This window comes from Myzus persicae, unplaced genomic scaffold, assembly GCF_001856785.1.
Source record: "Myzus persicae strain clone G006 unplaced genomic scaffold, MPER_G0061.0, whole genome shotgun sequence".
Classification (NCBI taxonomy): Eukaryota; Metazoa; Arthropoda; class Insecta; order Hemiptera; family Aphididae; genus Myzus; species Myzus persicae.
Genome location: NW_019103739.1, coordinates 1 through 23337, shown reverse-complemented (window position 1 = coordinate 23337; position 23337 = coordinate 1). Strand labels below are relative to the sequence as shown.

Sequence of the window (23337 nt, the reverse complement as noted above, 5' to 3'; positions counted from 1 at the left end):
ATTATTATTTATTATACATTTTCTTTTTTGTACAGACGGTTAATAGTTGTAAGCATATATTAGCTACTTACATAAATTATTATCTGTATATTCATACGTCATACCTCTTAGTGAGTTAAATGTAAATAAATTTAAAAAATAATAATAAACAACAAAATAACAAAAATCATTTTAAGATCATATTTTCGTATATAAATTGTTATTTTACGTCAGAATATCCAATTTTGTAAAATGTTATTGAAAATAGTTGTTACTTTACACGAAACTTTTTTAACCCCCCTCCTCCCTCCAAAAAAAATGTCTACGTACCTGGACTTATAATAACTTGATTGGTTAGAAATAATTTGTAAGCGTCAACGAAATTCTCACACGAGAGTACAATAGAATATTTTAATAAAGGTTCCTAATTTTTAGGTTATGTTAATTGTTACGAATCTATTTTATATATTGTATGCATATCTTTAATCTAACCTATTGTAAGGAACCTAACAATAGTAACTACTAACTACTATTTATTCACCCAGACTATGTTTATAACATGTATGGTTTAAAAATGTGTAGCACCTATATAAACTAATAAACACTTAAATAAGGTCTAAATGTATGCATAATATAGCTGTAATTAGCGAACAATAAGAGTAGCTTTTTAGTTGTAGTACTTATACAGGTACCTAGCCAATTTCAAGTCTATAATATTAATGTCATAAATCGCTCATATACCTCATCGAAAAACTAGCCCACTTAAGTGCAAAATATATGTTTAGTATGTCCACTTTTAAAGCTTCAAATAGGTATATTATTAATTTAATCTTTCAACTTTCAACTATTATATGTTAAATGTAAGTGAATGATGCTATATATTAGATATGTGTAGATCCTACACAGTAGGTATTTTATAATTAATATAGTTTTATGATATTAAAATATACTTAACAAGGAAAAAACATGTACGTATGTATAGGGCGTATTATAGCCATATGGTAAATTACTAAATTATAGCAATAAACATATATATATATATTATATACAGAGTGATTTGTTAAGCACTTTCACTCCTATTATTTCTCTTTTATAATGAATTAATTCAAATTCTGACTTAGAATTTTGAAATAGAGGTAATCAGAGACCATTTATTCAAGTATTTGTATTTTTTGTATTGTACCTATACTTAAAGAGTGGTTAGTAGTAAAACAAGGTTCTGTTATTCAAATGAAAACCTCCCCATTTTACAGTAAATTATTTAATGGATAATTTTTTTTAAAATTTGTATGTACCTAATTCAAAATTCGTACGAGTAGTTTCTCAATTATTATAATGTTTATACTAAAAATAATAGCCCTTAAAAGAAGTTTTACAAAAATATAAAGCACGAGTAGCCGTAGTATTCTATTTATTATACTTGATCATTTTACAAAAAAATCATGTTGACACATATTAATCACTAACATTTTCAAATCACAATAGCCCCGTGTCATCATATCTTCCAAACCCAATACTTGGACCTTAGTAGTTAGTACATAACTACACAAGTTGAATAAATAAAAAAACTTATACACCGGATGTATAAGAATATACAATAAATTGTTTTTTTAAAAACAAGATTAAGTGTCACATTATATAGATGGTATCTTAAAAAGGCACAGTTTAAACACATAAAATATGTTGTATAATATGAAACTATAAGGAAATTTAAAATATCAATGCATATTTAAATTATATTATACTAATTATTACCTATACAGTTTAAATTTAAAGTTATTATTTTTTTTAATCGTACATTTTATTATATAACAGTCTATTTTTACATCAGCTAAAAATCTTTTTCGTAATTCAGTTATTTCGATTCTGAGCGGAGCAATGTATGTATTGATTTTACAATGATGTGTGTGTATGTATGTGTGTTTATTTTTTAAATTAGTAATTTTCTACTTTGACATATTTTATAGAAAGAAATTTAATCTTATTGGTACTTTGGGGAGTCAAAAATAAAAAATTCCCAATAGTTTTAAAAACAGTATCTGAGATTTTTATGCAAAACTGGTTTTCAAAAAAATCGATTTTATTTTTTGGTGAACACTAAAATGTTACCATAGATACATGACATTTTCACCGAATGTTTATATTAGAATTTTCTATACTCAAATTTTCAAAATATTATGACTATTATTATTATTTTCAAAATTGTTATCGATAGTTGTTCGCTTTTTCAAAAAACTTGAAAATTTTACACAATGTTCCTCATAAGTTGTTATTACAGTGGAACGTACTTGTTTTCCTTGTTACAATATATAAGTACGTCAGTACCAATTATAATATGAATATATGATATTCATATGTAATTAATATAATATAGCTGACTGAATATATTATGGGAATAGAAATTGTATTTATTTTATATATATAGCCTTTTTTACTTTCATCGTCATTTAAAAATAATATTGGAGTATTCGTAATTATGTATAAATATCAAAAAAATATTTATTTCCCTTGTGAAAAATCTTAGGGTATTAAATAACCAAATATATTGTTCAATGTTAGATCGGTATGCTGCTATTCTCTGTAAATAAATTTTCAATTCGTGTATTATTAATTTTCCAATCACTAGCTATGATTTTTTTAAGTTTAGACAGTTCAGTAAACACTACAAAAAAATTATGATTTATTAATGGTATATGGTAATTATGCTAATAAAATCATGTTTTAAACTTAATTGGTAAATAATAACATTATTATTTAGGTACTGAGTTTGAAAATATGATTTGAATTCTTTGTAGAGACGTCATTCAACCACGATTATTAAGTTCTTTGTAATAAAATCGTGTATTCCTATTTTTTAAGCGATGGTTCAACAAACAATGTTCAACAATGTCGATCAATTATTGTTAACGATAAAGACGATATTTCTGATAATAATAACTTGTTTTTTATTAAGTTTAGTGACAGTCAAAATTATACTAAAAATAAATATTTTCTCATATTTAATTATTGATAAAAAAAAATTCAATTATACATAAACTAGTTGGTGCAATAATTATATTCGAAACTTAATGAAGCTGAAGACAAAAAACAACTTTATTTATAAATCTATAAAGTTCCCAAAATCGGAAATCCCTTTGCTCTTTTATATAATAGAACACGTAATGACCAACGTTTCCAAAATTTGACTCCAACAATAAAACAGCTGAAATTCCATACTATAAATTAATTATAATTCCAATTTCTTAAGTTATAATTTTTTAATGTTATTTATGAGTTCACTTTGTTTGTTTAGATATAAGAATTATATTACGCAGTATAGACAATTTTCCTTAAAAGTAATTACCTATACTTATTATCATTCTGTTTTTTCACCCTTTTTCCACCATAACTACATTTGGATAGCAAAAGAACACTTTTCAAAAATCCAGTCTGTTTCTATACGCACTATTTTATCTGTATGGTAATAGTTTGGATTTGATTATATAAAGTCAGGTGCCAACTTAATTAATTCAGTACCGGTAGGAGAGTTTTCATGTTGTAGGGGTTAAGATGAGAATTTCAAAATGTGGAGTTGCAATATTTTACAAAATATTGGCACTGTATATGGTTTATTGATGTATTTTTCGTGATACGGGATAAAAATAATAATGTACGTCGTACACTCGTACATTCTATAGAATAATATTATGTAGGTAAAATTATTCTCAATCTCAATTAATTATATTAATTATCTCTTATCTGTTTCAATGCTTAAACTCAATTTAAAATATTCATTCATTTATCCCCCTATCACCTTATAGCCTTTCGCGTAACATAGTTTGAGAACTGCTGTTAATTGTTATACAGTATAACTTATGCGGCGATTTTAATGACCTGTAAACTCTCCCGAGTCACCTCTATTAGGTTTACTACATCTGACAGTCGGCGGATACATGCTAACTCTTTCGGGTCTAGTTAAGTAATATCTGAAGAGACATGTGAACTCTTCCGAGTTTGTAATAACTTCGTTCATACATAATAATTAAATGTTAATAATAATATAAACAAACTAATTTTTACAATGTAGTATACATTTAAATTTCATTTAAAAAAGTAAATTATATTTAAGTTATAGTAAATAATAGAACAATAATAATTTTAATAAATTTCATAGAAATACATTTTTATAATTATATGAACATATAAATTAAAAAAAAACTTAATGTGTTTATGGTTTGGTCTAGATGGTATACTATAGTCTATATCTTTTTGCAGTATAGTTTTAAAATCACTCTGGAGAATTTAAATATTTTCTTCAGTAAACATAAATATATAGTTTTGACCTGGGACAGTTCACTAATTTTAAAAATCGGGAAAGTTTACCACCGCCAAATTTATCATAGTAAATTCAATTAAACAAAAAAGTCCCAAAAGCCAGGGTGGCAAATGCGGGTGGTCGGTGATTGGGCTACATTTTATCTACCTGTTTTGTACACAAATTTGTTTACTTTTTACTTTACAGATATTGGGCTACAAAATAAATCTATATTTTTAAGCGCACCTGTGCCCCCGGAAATTGGGCCATACACGTATAATAACTCAAAAATATACAAACATACAACATTGACTAACTATTATTATTTTTTCTACTAAGCATGGATCGTATAGTATGTAATCAACTAAACGATCGCAATGTTCTATATCTTTGTAAATTACTTTTTTAGCTATTTTTATCCATTTCATGTGATGGAAACCTCTGCTAATTCTATATTATTTCATTACCTTTTGATAAGGCACGCGGTAGCTTCATGTAAAGCGTCGTGTACACTATACATTGCAGTGTTATAGGTATTCCAGTAATTTATAAATGATATATTAATTTAATTGTGGCCCAATTTCCCTGTGCCCGCAAATGCCCCAGCTATAGATTAAAACGAATGAAAATTGCATTTCACCCAGGTTCCCGATATTAACATATAGTTCATTTTGTAGTTATTTGTTTTATTAATGTTTCAAAAGCTATGTACCCATATAATATACAGTGAATACTGAATAAATTATATATAATTATTATATACCAGCATACAAATATTAAACATAAAAAAATTCACGAAATTCATGAAATTCTATGAAAATCGATTTGATGTGATTACACATTCACACTTAATAAATCTATTTATAAATTTGTTCGTACAAATATCATTGCTGCAGCAGTTGTAACTTGTGAGTTTAAATAGCTACCAGCCTAACTGTCTAAGAATAATTTTGGTGGGTAATTGTACCTATGTAGACTAGTATTTAAAAAAAAAGACAAAAAAATACTTAACAAGAAATAAACGATCTAAGTCTTTTAGTTTCAAGCTGTTCTAAGTAGAATTTGACTTCTAAAATCAGCCAGAGTTAAAAAATCCTCAATTGAATAAAATAAATTGTTATGGCATTGTTTATTTGGTAATTGAGAGAGGAGAGGTGGATCACAAATCTACAGAACTAGCAGTAATTTAAATAAATATAATTTACTGGACAGAAAAATCATGTTAAAATAGTTGTGGCAGTTTAATTTTCTTAATCTGCTACTGCTCACTCATATTAAAATCAAGTACGTAATGGACATTTGAAATTATTTTTAAAATAAAGATAATAGATTGTACAGTGTTAAGGAATCTGAGGTTTTGGGAATAGGTACTTTACAATTTGAGCAGTCCTAAAAATATTTAACTAGTTGGCCCTTTGATTTCAAAATAAAATTGTTTACTTTTATTCAGTTAATGAAAATAAATAACTCAAATTAGGTTGAGAAAACACAATATCCATAGCGTTCTTTCTAATTTCATATTTTAATTTACATATAGTTTATATTTTTATAAAACCATATTTAAGGATTATTATCCGTAGTATAAACACTTTTAAAACTCCAGAAACTACGTATTAGAATTTTCGATATTTATAGATACGTCAAAAATCAAAATGTTCAAGAAAATATCCATAAATAATGTACATTAAAAAAGTAGGGTTTTCTTTAAAAAAAAAAGGAGTAGAAGTTGAACATTATGCATTTCATGATTTAATAGTATACAGCCCTGGACTTGAAATGAAGGCTGAATTTATTTTTTATATACAAATACACACAATACATCTATGTATAGTTAGGCACATGCCTATATGTAAGAGACTTCATAATATAATTATGTTTCCTTCCTCAATTCTTCGTACTTATTCAACACCAATTCTGAAAATGTTGTCAATATATAATTATCAATTTTATCTTGGAAGCTGGTTTTATCATATAATTTTATAATTTCTGTTTTTAAAATGTTGTGTATTTTTCTAGTTTAATATTTTATTATAAATTAGTTATGTTGTATATATAATTGTTGCGCTGTAATAGACAATAGTATAACTAAAAGCTAAAAAGCTAAAAAAAAAATTATGTTTCTTCATTTTCATTTCAAATGTTAAAAATAATAATTTTGACATTCTAAGGGTAATTCATTATTGTCAAATGTATGTGATGTCGGTGATAGCCGATAGGAATAAAGTCTTATTTATAATTGAAGAGAAAATAATTAAATTAAATAATTTAAAATTATAGTGTATAGGGCAAACAAAGAATAACTATAATTTATAAAGGTTTTTGAAAATATTTTTTTTACATAATTTGTAACAGCATTAGCGGTGTGTATATGGATAAACATTTTGCGAAGGATGTACTACCCTCCATTCCACATAAATAAATAACACTCTAAAGACTCGTAGTCATAACAATATTATTATAATCTACTCGTCTGAAATTTAATTTTTATAACAATAAAAAATAGTAAAGATTTTATATTTTATTTTTGTGTATATTTGTGTAATGGCCAATAATTTGAGAATAATAAAGAATTTCTTTGTGAGTTTGCAAAATTTGTCTTTGTGTACCTATAGGTAAATAATTTAAAAAAAATAATTTTTATAATTTCACTAGATAATAAATTTATCATTTTATCATTAAATGGGATTTTAAATCTCAAATCATGATATATTTTTCAAATAATTATTTATTTAAAAAATTTGAATGTTTCCATAAAAGTATAATATATATATTATAATAAAAATAGAGTTTATTAATATCATTGACTAATGACTAGGTATATAAAAACTTAATACATGGTAGGTAATTACTTAAAAAAAAAAAAGTACTTTAGTATTAGGCTTTTACAGGCGTCAGGCACTATTGATAATATTAAATATTTAAATGTACTTATTACGCTTTTATGTTACCATTATATAAGCATTACAAGTTTAAAACTATAGGTATGAAATTCATCCTTAAAACGTTTAGTCAAAAAAAAAACGATTTGTTTTGAAATTACATCTGTAAGTTGAAACGTTTTTTGTATTTACAGACATCATATTGAAAAATAAAATTTAAACTATCGATTAAACTACTTTAAAGTTTCATTTTATTTTTTCAAGCAAAAGGCGCTATTGTAATAATACTATATTTAGCGATAGGTTTTCTGGTAGATATTGTAGTGACTGCGTAAAAAAATATAATGGTACTTATAACTTGAAAGACTTTTATCGGTCGACGGACAAGAGGATAGGTTTACCTATATATAAATATATAAATGGTCTATCGTGACACGTGTCCTTTATGGAGTACGTAAATGGTAAATCTGTCATTACACTACATAATACATACTGCTGTACAAGGTATACGTGTGTAATGACAGAAGTGCGTAATCTTCAAAATTTGATGTAAAACACGATAAAAGAAAAATCACATTCGTTTATCCGTTTATGGTTTATTTTATACTTTGATATAAACGAAGAATGAGGTAGGTACTGTATGTGCCACTGTGCTAGGTAGATACAAAAACGTAAAAAGTGCTTAGATCTTTAAATACTGGGAACTGTATAGGTATTGAAATTTTCAAAATGTATATAATTCAAAACATTTTGAATTTCAAAATAATTTGAAAATGTTCTTGATTATATTGAATGTTTTAAAAATTGTGACTATTCTAACACTTCATAAAAAGAAAATAAAACTATTTAATTCGTTATTTTAAATTTCCGCATGAACAACTTATGAGGAACCATGTGGCATGAATTCAATTTTCTTATTTAAAATCTCATCATATAATATCATAATGTAATACATATATTGTTATTATTATATAAAAATTGTGCAGGTATTCTAGTATTTATATTCATTATCAAAATATTTTTTTTTTCTTAACTCCTTTTGTATCTTATTTAAACTATATAAAAGCGAAAGTATATTTGTTTTTTTATCCTTTAAGCATTCCTAAACTATTCATCCGATCACTGTGAAACTTTCGTGGTATTCTATAGGCAACCCAAAAAAGGTTTTTATTTAAACTATTTTAAACAAAATCAGAAAAAATTGAAACATTGTGTACATCAACATCATATGTGTACCAATGACAAGATCCAAACGCTAACACATAGTCGGGCTTACGCTCCGCATTAGATGTTTCACATAAAAAAAAAACAACATTCATCGTAAAATCATTACTCCATCACTTCGCTGAAAACCTAAAATTAGGGAAAACATATTTTTTTGAGCATAACCGATATTGATAAAACCTATTTTGTTATTTTGTTGTAATTCAAAAACGAGTAAAAATATATACCTGGATCCTTAAAATTGTACCTTATGTTTTTGTTATCATCTTCTAGTAATGCATGATCATGGTATAATTTCAAAATATTTTGAGTTTTTTGAGCTATTTATTAACATTTTAAATTCTCTATTTTGTTTAAATTTTTTTTCAAAAAAAGGTTGATAAAAAAAATATACGGTCACACTCAGAAAAAAAAGGTTTGTTATTAATGAAAAACGACTATAAATTTAATGGAAAACGGGTATGATTTGGAGCCTATGAAATTCCCTCATTAAGTTATGAATATAGAATCTTTTAAATTAATTAAATCGACTACACGTTAATTATATGATGTTTATCATCATTTTTAAACAGTCTTATTTTGATACAATGATATGGTTTTCTTAAAATGATGACAAACAAATACTATAATATATTATATTCATCTTAAACTCAATAATATTGTAGTTTTAATTATAAGGTATAAATTTGTATTTACTCTTAAAAATAATTAACCAATATGGTTAATAGAATGACACACAGTATCATTTTAATGGAGTTGTTTTCTTATAAATAATGGCGTCATATGATTAATAATTAAATGAAGCATATAAGGTAAACTCAATACTATGATGGACTAGCATCATTTTAATGGAATGGTTTTCTTTGTTATCATTTCCATAATTTAATTATTTTAAGAAATTATTAAATTGTATACTCTAATTTAAATAATATACAATAGGTAACAAGAATAATGGAGAAGAAAAATTAAATTTAAATAAATTTATAAACACATAATTGTTACAGAAAAAAATTTAAGTTTATTCATTATCAAAACAGTCATATCAATATTTACAAGCATTTAAAATAATTAATTACAATTAAAAGAACATTTAGTTCAAACAATGTTTTGTAAATAGAATTATAAAAGTATAAATATTACAAATACAAGTATACATTTTAGATAAAAAAAAATGCAAAAAGATTGAAAATTTTATACAAGGGTTTCATAAGTTATTTTACTAGAACAAAAAAAAGGGTTGATCATAAATTTACTATGGTTTTTAAAAGTAGCGTTTGAAAGCGCCAGAATCACTTAGAAATTAGAATCATTTTTGTATGGAATGATTTATTAATTTAACACAAACATTACATTGACTTACTCCTCAATTATGAGATACACTCAAGACCTACCTACTGTACTGACTGTACAACAGTACAGTACCTACATCCCTTTTTTAGATTCTGATGAATGTATTGATTTTAGAGTGATATGGGTTTTTTTGTGTCTGTCTTCACGGTTTGGAGAAGTAAAAGTGCTTCGATTTTCTTTAAAAGCATCTTTTCTGGTAGAAAAGTGAATCTAGTTGGTGCATTCAAGAGGCCACAACTTTAAGTTCCCAATACTTTCAAAAGTGGCAAGAAGAACAAATAAAAAATTAAGTAAAAACGAGAATTTTTAAGCAAAACCATCTTTCGGAAAAATCGATTTTGGTTTTCAGTGTAACTCTAAAAAATTACTATAGATACAATTTTCACTGAATGTTTGTGTTAGGATGTTCTATGCACTATACACCACACAATTTTCAAAATATTTTGACTCATGTTGAACTATTTATGTGCATATGAATTTTTTGATTATTATTAGTTTCTTTTCGATTAATGTCTATAAAATAATTTTCCCTAATTATTTATGAAAACTTGAAAACTTAATACAAGGTTTCTCATAAGTTGTTGTTAGTGGTTAAAAAAAAAAGTTGATCAAAAATCCACAATAATTTTTTATGAGCTCAACAAAATAACTAAAAATTTGCAAAATTATTTTAAGTTCCAAATTCATAAAAAATGTTCTTTTCATATCCATAAAATTTCAAAATTTAATACAAGATTTCATATAAATTTGTCTGTCTACCTTTATCAAAAAAAAAATTCAACCGGAGAGTTGAATTAAATTTTTATGAGCGTTTGCCCCTCCACAAAGATCTACACATGAAAATAATTCAGGAAGAGGCAAAAAATTATTATAAACGATTTCACCTACGCCTTAACTCTCATCCAAACGAACTTATAAAAAATTTAGCTTCATTAACCACCCCTGGTAACCCTTCTCGTCGCCTTAAGCGAAAATGGAGATCTATACTTAATCCCTAACAAAAAAAAAAAAAAAGAATAAGGCTAAAACAAAATAATTAAAAGACGTAAGTGTCATCGGTGGGTGGCTTCTTCATTCAAAATTTCATTCTTCCTTGTCATTAGCCCATACTCTTATTGTACCGATTGCGTATAGATTGTGTATATATTAATAAAGATAAAAAAATTAGCGTTCGAAATTAAAATTATTACAACATTGGATATTCACTAGATTTTTCATATAGCGATTTTCTATTTTGTTGTAATTCAAAAACGAATAACTGTAGCCTGTAGGTATATACTTGAAATTTAGACCATATATTTATTTTATCAATTCATATACTTGATATAATGTTCAAAATATTTTTGCTCGTTTTGAGTTGTTTACGGACATTTTTAACTTTCATTTTTTTAGTTTTTTTTTTTGTTTATTTGATTGTTGGATCAAAAAGCCTAAAATTTGAATACAAGGCCTCTAATAGATAATACCAGTTGAAAAATATTAAAAATACGTAGGCATGTTTTTGTTTTATAATGATTAAAAGTTCAAATTTTGACAACGTTTCTCAAATTGAAAATTGAAAAATAATTTTGTAGTTCAAATTTCAAAATGTAATAAATGTTCGACTTTTATAACTAAGGATTCATAATGTAAAACAAGGTTCTACGCAAATAGTTAATTCTGTAACCAAACATCTAAAAATAAACATGAATATAGCTTTTTTTATAGTTGTTTTAAGTTCAAATTTTGACGAAATAACATATTATTAACACAGAGTGCAGCGATTTTAGTCATTTTTTTGTAACTTGGTTTCAAAATAGCCCAATTTTACATAAGTACATATAATATTTTTTCAGCATCATTGATAATTTAAGAATAATATTTATTCAACTTGACGTCTACTGTATTAATAATAAGTATAATAACAATATGAAATATCCTAGAGTGAATTGTTTCCAAAAACGTAAAAAATCATGAATAATTGTATTCCTATTAATTATTATAATTACACGGGTTAAAGTAAGAACTGATGTGACCACAGCGTAATTGTTTAATCATGTGACTCTTTTCTAATATTATTTAGTAAAAAAATAATTATAGAAATTATGACTGAAATGACTTTTATAATATAAATTATAGGGGCTTAAAATTATTATGGAAATTAATATGGAAATGATTTCTCAACATTATTATATACTATAGTACTCAGGACTAACATATTATGAGTCTCAGGTAAATATCAAAAAAATGTGTGATAATGGTCAGTGAGTACTCGTACGATTATATAAATTATTAATCATTAAATAATATGATGATTCAATACTACATTTTCTATATAGAGGGACGCTTGTACAACGCTTGTAGTTGTACAGTACTAAGAAGTCGTACTTACGTAGAGAGGATAAAATGTTGATTAATTAGAATTGTGTTTTACATAAATATATAATAATAATACACACAAAAATTGTGTCAAAATATTTCAGTTCTTAAAGGTATTATAATTTATTATAATCTGGTGCTAAATGCGAGAATAGAGTTTTTTGTCTTAACGAGGTTTGTTAAGAGTCAAAAATTCTTATCCCCTTTTCAAAAATGCTGATCACTTTAGTGGGTAGTGGGTGCTATAATTGTTTCACGCATGAATGCATGATTTAAAAAAAAAAACATAATCGCATGACATATTATATAATAATATTGCGTACCACAGCTTTATTAATTATACGAAGAACAAGAACGACGATGCGGTGGTGGTAGTGGCAACACTGGTTACCGGCGATTGATCCGCACTGGACCCGGCCAGTCTGGCGCCAACGTGACGACTGAAAGTCTGAAATCCCGACGGTACGCAGCATCCGCCGACGGTCCTTATCTTCTCGGCGCCCTAAAATCGTCTCCCTCCGCTGACGCCGGGGTGGCCGACGCCAACCGGCCGCCGAACCCTTTTCACCCGACGCCGACGATGCCGCCGTCGCGTCGCCACTACCGACACGGCGACACCACCGACCGCCACAGCAGCAGCATCATCATCGTCGGCCGACAGCACCACCACCACCACCGTCGCCACCACTACGGCCCGGGACCACCACCACACGCCTCCGACCAATCCCCGTCGAAGCACACCACAGCCTGCGTGTAGGGCGGGCGACACCGCACGGGCACGGCGCACCGTGTAATGTGTATTCGACTAACGCGAGTGTTATTGATCGTTGCGGCGCTCCGTGCGATTGTACGCGTTCGTTGTCGTGTGTATTCGGTCATCGTTACACTTCGTACGCGGCGCTCACCCGCTTTTAATTCCATTACGCCTCGCTCAGTCTTCCACAAACCCTCTTGGCGTTCAGTTCAGTCGTCGACGCCGTTGCCGTCCACAGCAACTCGTCCACACTGTCACACCGGTCTCGCACGCACAACACCCTCTTTTCTTTTTTCTCTGTTATTCCGTTTCTGATCAATCCTTAGCGCGTGCCAAACACGACCGTCGTAACGTCATTGATAATATGACACGACAACGATAATAATATTTATGAATAAGAGTCAAACATTAAGTTAGGTAGTCCTCTTTCGCCCACCGCCGAGACGCCGACGCTCCCGAAATGCATTATGTCAGCTTTACGCGCCGTTCAATTGATTCTCCTCACGGTCGGCTTACGGTTCGCCGTGTGTCACTCGATGTTTGACTCGCACGTCGTCGATCAAGGTAACGTGTTCTCTATAACTGTAAACACCCGCAAATATATTATGTCATTCGTCCACGGGTGTTGATGACAAAAAAAAAATTGTCTATGCGCCTATTATATCTGTCGATTCGTGAGATATGTTTGATATTCTTGGTTGTTATATTTGAAACCGACCGAGAATCGGACATATTTTACGGTCACAGAATACACCGACTGTTATTTACTTACGTGTTGATAGATAATTGTGTATACTATGTTCCGACTACCTACTTACCTACTTGTAAATATTGTAACATGAGTAGCCTCAATATTAATTTACACTGTATTATGCATGCTGCAGTACTTAATATTGATCTTGTATTATGAATTGTTTAATACCTTAATAGTATATTAAAATAATAATGTAATATTTTTGATAGAATATATTGTGACTTTCAATGGATATTACTTAAACGAAACAAGGTACAATTACATATCGGCTGCTTTAAGATCTTCAGGCGTTAACAATTGGAAAATTGTAGAAAGAAAAAACGCTGCCACCAAATATCCAAGTGATTTTGATGTTTTATTTGTAAATAAAAGCAAATAATTAGCTCTTTATAGAAATATTTACTTCCATATATTTTAAATTGTATTATTATGAAATTGAATATTATATTCCCAATTTGTAAGTATCTAAAATGTTTTTAGGTTGATGAGTATTATTCCTTAAAAGCCTTAGATGCACTGACTGGTCATCCAGTAATTAAAAAAGTAACCCCACAACGATTAGTACAAAGATATTTAAATGAACACTTGAATGGAACTGAAAATAAAGTGCTTTTACATAGAAGAAGCCTTGGCCAAGTAATTACTTAAGTATACTCTATGTTAATTGTGTAATTTAATTTGTTGACATTTGTTTGGATTCACTTCACTATTTCATTTATGTAATAATTATTTTTTTAGGATTTAAAATTATGGCAAAAACTAAACAAACGATATAAAACTCGACACATACTACGTGCTGTTCCTTCTCAAATAACCAAAGTTCTCAAAGCTGATGTCTTATGGCGGTTAGGTATTACAGGTAGAGAATCACAAGTACAAAAATAAAATTATTTTGGTTTGTTTGATGTACTCAATATTAATTTAGGCAAGGGTGTAAAGGTAGCAATTTTTGATACTGGTTTGAGTATCTCTCATCCACATTTCAAAAAAGTATCTGAGAGAACTGATTGGACAGGGGATGGAGACTTGGATGATGGTCTTGGTCATGGGACATTTGTAGCAGGGCTTATAGCATCAAACCGTGAATGTTTTGGGTTTGCGCCTGATGCAGATTTACATATTTTTAGAGTATTCACTAATAATCAAGTGAGAATTCAAAGTATTATTGATAGGGTTGAAGAAAATAAATATTAACACAAATATTATGTAGGTTTCGTATACATCATGGTTTTTAGATGCATTTAATTATGCTATTATGAAAAAAGTTCATGTTCTTAATTTGAGTATTGGCGGTCCTGATTTTATGGATCAACCTTTTGTTGACAAAGTTTGGGAATTAACTGCTAATGGAGTTATTATGATATCGGCCATTGGTAATGATGGACCTTTGTATGGGTGAGGCTTTATGTATTATATTAATATATATGGATGTGTTTAAGATTTTTATTAAACATTAATATTAACATTTTTAAGTACTTTGAATAATCCTGCTGATCAAATGGACGTTATTGGAGTGGGTGGGATAAGTTTTGATGATCATATAGCAAAATTTTCATCACGAGGAATGACTACTTGGGAATTACCACAGGGGTATATTTTTATAATTTTATGATCCTAGAATACATTTTTTCCAACTATCTTTTTTCTTTTAGGTATGGCCGCTTGAAACCTGATATAGTTAGTTATGGCACAGATGTACATGGATCAAGTGTGAGTGGAGGGTGTCGGACTCTCTCTGGCACTAGTGTTGCATCACCTGTGGTAGCTGGGGCTGTAACACTATTAACTAGGTAGAAATAAAACAATTTAAAAAGCACAGAATTAGAATAAAATAATTGTACATTACTCTATGTTTAGTGGTATATTGGCCCAAGGTAAAGTAGTCAATCCTGCAAGTATGAAGCAAGCTCTTCTAGCCAGTTCTCAAAGATTACCTGGTGTCAATATGTTTGAACAAGGACATGGAAAACTAGACCTTTTGCATGCTTACAAAGTATTATCTAGCTACATACCACAAGTCAGTTTCAGCCCTAGGTAGATGAATAAATGTTTAATAATTGCTATTTCTTTTTAAAAGAAGAAAAATGTAATTTATATACTTAATTAAGATAGAATTAAAGTAAGCAACAAAATATTAATTTCTTATAATAGCCATATGAGAGAAATTATGATATAACAAAACGTGCATAAAGAATTAAGATATTATTTTTAACAAGACAATTAGTTAAGTCTTGAATCTTGACGCTACACTGCGAAACTGACAAATTCTGATAAATATCAAGAGTCATGTTTAAAAAATAAGTTCCCAATATTCAATACCCATCCACTTAATAAGTATTTAAAACTCACTTATATTTTATTTTGACATAATTAAATATTTATTAAATACAAATTATTTAAAATAATCAGGTACATAATTAATAATTATGCTAATCAATTTAATTATAAACCATATTCATTCTTAAAAATGAAACTTGGTCTAATGCAAAGACTTCAATTTTTACTCTTTTTTTATCTATGGTAAGTTAAGCTTTTTACAATACTAACAAAATATATTGTTAAAGTATTTTGAAATTATTCAAAGCATTAGAGGATTGAAGTTTTTGTATGTTCTGGGAGTTTGGTAGGCCTGTGATGTGTGTATTCATTGTATTGAGATATTCAATTTGAAAGTAATTTTACATTATGACATCCAAAAAGTAGAGTTTTTTATCTATTAGATAAGCTCAATGTAGGAAATAGGAATATATTAAATATCGGTCTAGGACATTTCGGCGTGGCCATTTCGGCGTAGGACAATTTTAAGAAATTAGGTAAGTCACTATAAAATATAAATATAATAAATAAATAAATAAATAATACAAATTTAATTAAAATAAGGAGAATGCTATTAAAATTACAAATAAAAATATTCAGGTCATCATACTTAAAATATAAATAGTAAATACAATAAATAAATAAATAATAATAAACAATAAAAAATAAATAAATAATACAAATTTAATTAAAATAAGGAGAATGCTATTAAAATTACAAATATAAATATTCAGGTCATCATACTTAAATTATGTGCTATTCCTCTTAAAAAACTCATAATATTACGATTATCATAATCGCTGACTAATTTTAAAATACGTTTGTCGACGTCAATGTATTTTTTTTTCTTTTTTGGTGGACTTTTGCCTGTTTCTAATTTGCAAAAGAAGGTGTCTCGGCCACTTTGTATTCTCCTTAAACATGATATAAATGCCCATAGTGTCGGGTGGTCAACGGCCATTTGTAGATTAAGCCGACGAAAAATAATTAAATGAAAAAAGGACTACGCCGAAATAGACCCACGCCGAAACGGCTCTACGCCGAACCAGCTACGCCGAGATGGCCACACGGAAATGGCCACTCCGAAATGTCCGGATACGATTAAATATAATTTATAAATCTCATTTGATTGGTTATTTCACAGTTTCCCAGTAGTTTATTGTTTTAAAATAAGTGGCAATTTGATAACATTTAAGATCAATAGGTGTTCCCAGAAAATAAAACGTTATGTAACTGAATATAAGAGGACGTTACACCTTGTGTCCATCTTACAAAATGTGATAAAAATTATAAATACTGAATAGTTTATTTAACTCTATTATATATAATGTTAGAGTAAATTGATCTATTACCAAATTTAAAGGAAGATTATTATTCAGTGAATCTCAAAGGGTTATTGTTATGATCATTTTAAAATTTAAAATTGTTTAACATTATAAAATGCTGATCAGAGCCTCCCCCGAGAGTGATAACCTAAACATGTTATATATATATCTACCAAAAATATTTATATACACCTTTAAAATGTATTTTTAAAGATTATTGTTGTTAAAATAAAAAAAGCCTTCGGGTAGTTAAAAAAAAAATCAAATGGCCATAACATGCTTTAAAATTAAAATATAAAAAAAAATGTTTTTACTTCAAAATTTATTAATGGGTCAATTCACTTAAGTATTAAACATAAAGAGTTCATTGGATTATTCAAAAAGACAATTTGCTATGTCTTGTGTTAGAATGTTGGAGGCAATGAGAGTGTAGCATGTTTTTAACACAGCCATTAAACTATATTTCCCAATACAAATCTAAAATGCCAATATTTGAAAAAAAATTCAAAAAGACAACAGAACATTCATTTTAACATTTCTTTTCTAATAATATTATCTGTATACATGTTTATTTAATTAAAAATTGTATTTAGTTCTTTAAATTATTATTTTGTATTTTTTAATTAAGATTATGATTAGTAAAAAGATAAATTAAATAAATATCAAATCAAATTAATTAAAAGATAATGTGATAATAGAATAGCCATAAACATATGTAGAAGTTCATTAAAATTCAGGAAAGGAAGATGATTATATTTCTAAAAAAAATTAATCATTTAAATAGACAAATAATTGCATAACCATAAACAAGCTAATCATTTAAATATATCTGTACCTTTTCATAAATATGACTTATTAGTTATTATGCAACTCACAATAATGTATAAAATAATATTTAACACTTAACAGTAATAAATCATATTTCACTATTTTAGTAATATCAAAAAATCTAAAATTTGTTTAACTTTAAATAGGTATTTCAAATAGGGAATCAAATGTATAGATAATTCTAAACTAATTACAGATTGTTTTAATATGACAAGCTAAATATGTGATAAAATAAACTGAATTAATTATTTTTGGTGGGGAGTTTGGAATATAATTGCATTATGTTTATTTATAAATGATTTATAACACATATATATAGTTATGTAGATTTGACGGAATGTCAATACATGTGGCCCTACTGCACTCAACCATTATATTATACTGGTATACCAGTAATTGTCAATGTCACTGTACTCAATGGTTTGGCAGTATTTGGGAAAGTTGTTGATGTTCCTGTTTGGTATCCATATTCCCATGATAATGGACATTACTTAGATGTGACTATACGTTATTCTCAGACATTATGGCCTTGGTCAGGTTGGATGGCTATTGCGCTATCTGTGTCACAAACTATACCTAAAGATTGGAGTGGAACTGTTGCTGGCCACATTGAGCTCACAATCGAATCAGCGGGTACCAATTACACAGTTAACTTGCCACTGAGGGCTGCCATTATACCTCCTCCACCAAGAATAAGAAGAATCCTGTGGGATCAGTACCATAATTTAAGATATCCACCAGGATATTTTCCAAGAGATAATTTGAATGTAAAAAATGACCCATTAGACTGGAACGCAGACCACATACATACAAATTTTAAGGTGACTACTTCATACAATGAAAAAATATTGTAATTATGTCTTATAGTTATTTTATTTATTTATTAATTTTTTAGGGTTTATACCAACATTTACGTAGTTCTGGTTATTATGTTGAGGTACTGGGTGAACCATATACATGCTTTAATGCTACAAACTATGGAGCATTGTTAGTTATAGATCCTGAAGAAGAGTTTTTCTCTGAAGAAATAGTAAAAATTGAGGCTGACATTGCAAATTACAATTTATCAGTTATTATTTTTGCTGACTGGTATAACGTTTCTGTGATGAAAAAGGTACATTATTATTCTATTAATACATTTTATATTTACTTTGTTATGGCTTGTAATTTTATTTTAAGATCAAATTTTTTGATGAAAACACCAAACAATGGTGGATGCCAGTAACAGGTGGCTCAAACATACCAGCTTTAAATGACTTGTTAGCGCCCTATGGCATATCTCTAGGTTCTAACGTTTATTATGGAGAATATGAAATGGGAGATAGAAAAGTACATTATTCTTCAGGTACTCATATAACATCATTTCCAAATGAAGGAATTGTTGTTGCTAAGACTTTAAAAAATCAAGGTAATTAAAATGTTTATTATGGAATGTAAATAACTTCATGATCTTCATAATATACTATTATTAAATAATCATTGAAATATAGGTGAAGAAATTTTAGGAGGTGATAAAAATGGACGAGAAGTTGATGTACCAATTTTAGGCTTATATAAATCCTCAGGATATATTGTTCTCTATGGTGATTCAAATTGTCTAGACAATAATCATATTGAAATTGGTATTAATTTAATTTATTTTTTAAAACTCCACCATGTTTATTCTCATGATAATTTTAATAGACTGTTATTGGATGTTGGACGCTATCATGGAATATATATCTACTGGTAAACTACCACACGTTTTTCTTGAAGATAATGTGAAAATCAGTAACAACAAAACCTCACATCATTTAACAGAACGTCTTGAACATAACGAATTACACAAGTAAGCTTATACAATTATATATCCACGTACTATGGTAAATTTTTTTCAAATGTAAACTCATTACAGATACTCTAAAGTGATTCGTAAAAGTGATTCTGGTATTGTACAACTACCTATCCCATTGTGTGTCTCAATTGATTTGGCTAAAACAGTTGTTCTAAATATTTCAGCAAACAGGTTATTAACACAATATACATTTATGTAACACAAAATTTAATTTTTCATTGAATTTATTAATTTGTTTAGTGATGATTACAAGCCACAAAAATTGAAAACTGACCCTTCTTACAAGGATGAAAATGAGTATGTATGGTTGCAATCTCTAGCAGCCAGTTCAAAAGTTTCGAATGAGACAATAGCAATTGAAGGATTTTTCACTGGATTTTTCTTACCTTTAACAACACTTGCGGTTGTATTGTCTATAGTAGCTATTTTTATTTTATGGCGTTATTATTGTTGGAGAGCAAAAGCTAAACAGGGTCTTATAGCTCTTGGTAAAAAAAAAACTGTTGGAGGAATCAAAAAGAGTTTTATGTATATGCTCAACCACAACAGTAGAATTCAATCTGCCAGAGGATATAATTTGTGATTTTAGCTTTAGGTTTTACACTAAAATGTTTTGTTATCAAACATCATCGAACAAATATGTGTATATTTTTAAAATTTATAAAAATAAAAGTAATTTATTTTGTTATTTTATATATTTCATAGTTCATTTCTTATGAAACCTAAATTCAAAATTATTGTAAGAACATGTCGGTAAAAATTAATAGTATCATTGAGTAAATATTATATTTAGAATATAGGTGGGATCACCCCAAATGGCAGCTCATTGATGAACAATCTGTACTATCTATTCATTTTTTATTATTAATGAATAGGTTAATTTTTCTATTTTGCCTTTACTTTCTTTAGATAAAACCCCCCTCCAAAAAATGTCCTAAATTCCTTAATGGCCATCCAAAAGTCCAAATCATCAATTGTATTGATATCAGTTGTATTGAAAGTATAGACAAGCCGTTAACAAACTCTTACGGCCACTGCACCTTTAAAAAATAATATGTGTTTTGAGGACCCCATCAATAAATCTTAACACAATCAAACATTTTCAACTATCAACTGAATATACTTATATATTGTAATAATTGGGGCAATTTATGAGTTGCGTAATAATATTATTATTTATTAATAGTTGTAAAACTATTAACCTAGAAGGGAAAATTCATACCTATACTTCCCATATGTATGTTTTTGTCATCTTTTTCTATAACTATACCAGCTGTACCAGCTCTATCTCAGTTGATGGTTTAAGTGAACCTATATTTTAGTTCACCCGTTTAGGTGTAAATCGGTATCGGTATAGGTACCTCGCTTGGAAAACTTAATTCCAATTGAGATGAGTAATATGCTTATGGTGGATAGAATACAGCACTAGCACTGTGTTTTAAATTACTCTCTAAACTTTCCTGATATATCTTAGAACAATCTCTAAAATTTTCTTCAAAATTGGTTAGTGAAGTTGCTATTTTATTCTTTAAGCTACAAATATACGGACATTGCCTTTTGATATACATTTGAATAACTAACATTAATAATTTAAAACTTAATAATTTTTTTTTATTCAAAATAATATTCTATAGTGACACGTTGTGGATCATCTAGTCTGTACAGTTTTTTAGTTTTGTAACCAATAATGGCAACCCTAATAGAAAAACTTACAAAAAATTAATGTGTATAAATGGGGTAACACTTTGCTGTATATTACATGCCATTATAGTCACTGTAATGAATGTATTAAATTTGAATTCAATAATTATTGTATGAGAAGAATGATTCTGAGCAAAGACAATCTGTCAGCCTATTATACCACTACTAAGTAAATTGTATGATATTATTGTGATTTAAGTAATTTATTTTACTATTGGGCATTATAGAACTACATAAGATTAAACTATTATTTGCCAATAATTTGCATTTGAAAATTTCATTACAACCGTACATACGGTTAATAGTTTTTGAACAACAACAAAATAAGAAAATCGTTGTATGAGAATTTGTTAATTTACATGCTCGGAAAAATTTATTTCGTTTTCGGATAAACTTTTTTTTTTTGTTAAATATAGGAAAGCTTAAGGTTAATCTTGCATAAAAATTTCAAATCATAGATAAACATGAAATATTTGTATGCATTTCTAACTCGAAATGATTTGCTGATTTTCGAAATTTTAATAAATTAACTGAAAATTTTAACTTCGGATACTCATAAAAAATATTGTGGATCCACGGTCAACTTTTTTTTTATTTAACTTAACAAAAGCTTATGAGGAACGTTGTACTACACTTTCAAGGTTTCCTGACGGATTGAAAAAATTTTTATCGAAAATAATTTTAAAAAAACTAATGAATCTCGAAATTTTCTTTTGCTTATGAATAGCTAAACGAGTTTCACGTTTTCGAAATAAAACCATTTTTGAACCATTTTAATGATAGGTAAATAGAAATTGCTAATACAAACATATTCAGTAAACATGTCATGTATCTACTGTTATTTTTCTTAGAGTTACACTTTTCAAAAACTAGTTTTGCGTAAAAATCTCAGTTTAACATAACGCTTTTGAAAACTATTAAGAATTTTTTACTTTTAACTTTATTAAAATACCAACTATATTTACTTTCCTTCCCAAAAACACGCTGCTGAAGAAAATTGAAGTCTTTTGCAATTTTGGCAATTTTGCCTAACCATTAATTGTCCCAAAAGGTGATGACAGACACACACAAAAAAATGGAAATCCCCCAAAAGTATATTTTGAAGAAAGTTAATATGTTTCAAATTAAATTACCCCAAAACAATTAATTTTTTAAAAAAATTGTACAAAATAAACATGCTTGACTTAAATAAACGTTTTTACAATTAAATTTTAGTTAAATAAAATATTAAATCAATTAATATTGATATTTTTTTAGCTGTTTGAAATTGATTTGCCTGCGAGCGCTTGTGTTCTCATCTTCATTAAGTATTAGAAATATGTAACACGAACAAAAGCGTAAAACATAAAATAATATTATGGAACATAATATATTTCTATATATTATATTGGTACCAGGTAGTATCAACCTATACCATTGATTATAAATGGTTATAGTATTTATAATTCATACTAATATAGTAATATAGTAATATCACAGATTAAATTTTTTTTTTTTTTTTTTTATTTTATTAGAATATTTACAATCTATGCTACAATAAGGCATAATAAGCAAATTTGAGCACACAACGTACAATTTTATTTACAACATGAACACATGAGGAGGGAGGCCATCCAGTGATAGAACCCAACGTTATTTAAATTTTTTTAATTAATTTTTTTAATTTTAATTATTTATTAATTATTGACTTGATATAAATTAAATTTAAATTAAATGGTATGAACCATCAATCATTCAATAA

General features: G+C 27.8%; 1 protein-coding gene across 1 annotated transcript; it reads left to right on the top strand.

Moving 5' to 3' along the window:
* Positions 1-12902: 12902 nt before the first annotated feature.
* LOC111035181 (membrane-bound transcription factor site-1 protease) lies at positions 12903-20576 on the top strand. Its single transcript, XM_022316703.1, has 16 exons — positions 12903-13402; positions 13802-13953; positions 14073-14228; positions 14331-14451; positions 14518-14738; positions 14803-14987; positions 15066-15182; positions 15245-15382; positions 15450-15626; positions 18381-18882; positions 18957-19175; positions 19241-19469; positions 19552-19683; positions 19745-19889; positions 19956-20066; positions 20136-20576. The coding sequence occupies exons 1-16, from the start codon at positions 13306-13308 to the stop codon at positions 20476-20478; spliced, it is 3045 nt and encodes a 1014-aa protein (XP_022172395.1). The 5' UTR covers positions 12903-13305; the 3' UTR covers positions 20479-20576.
* Positions 20577-23337: the final 2761 nt, after the last annotated feature.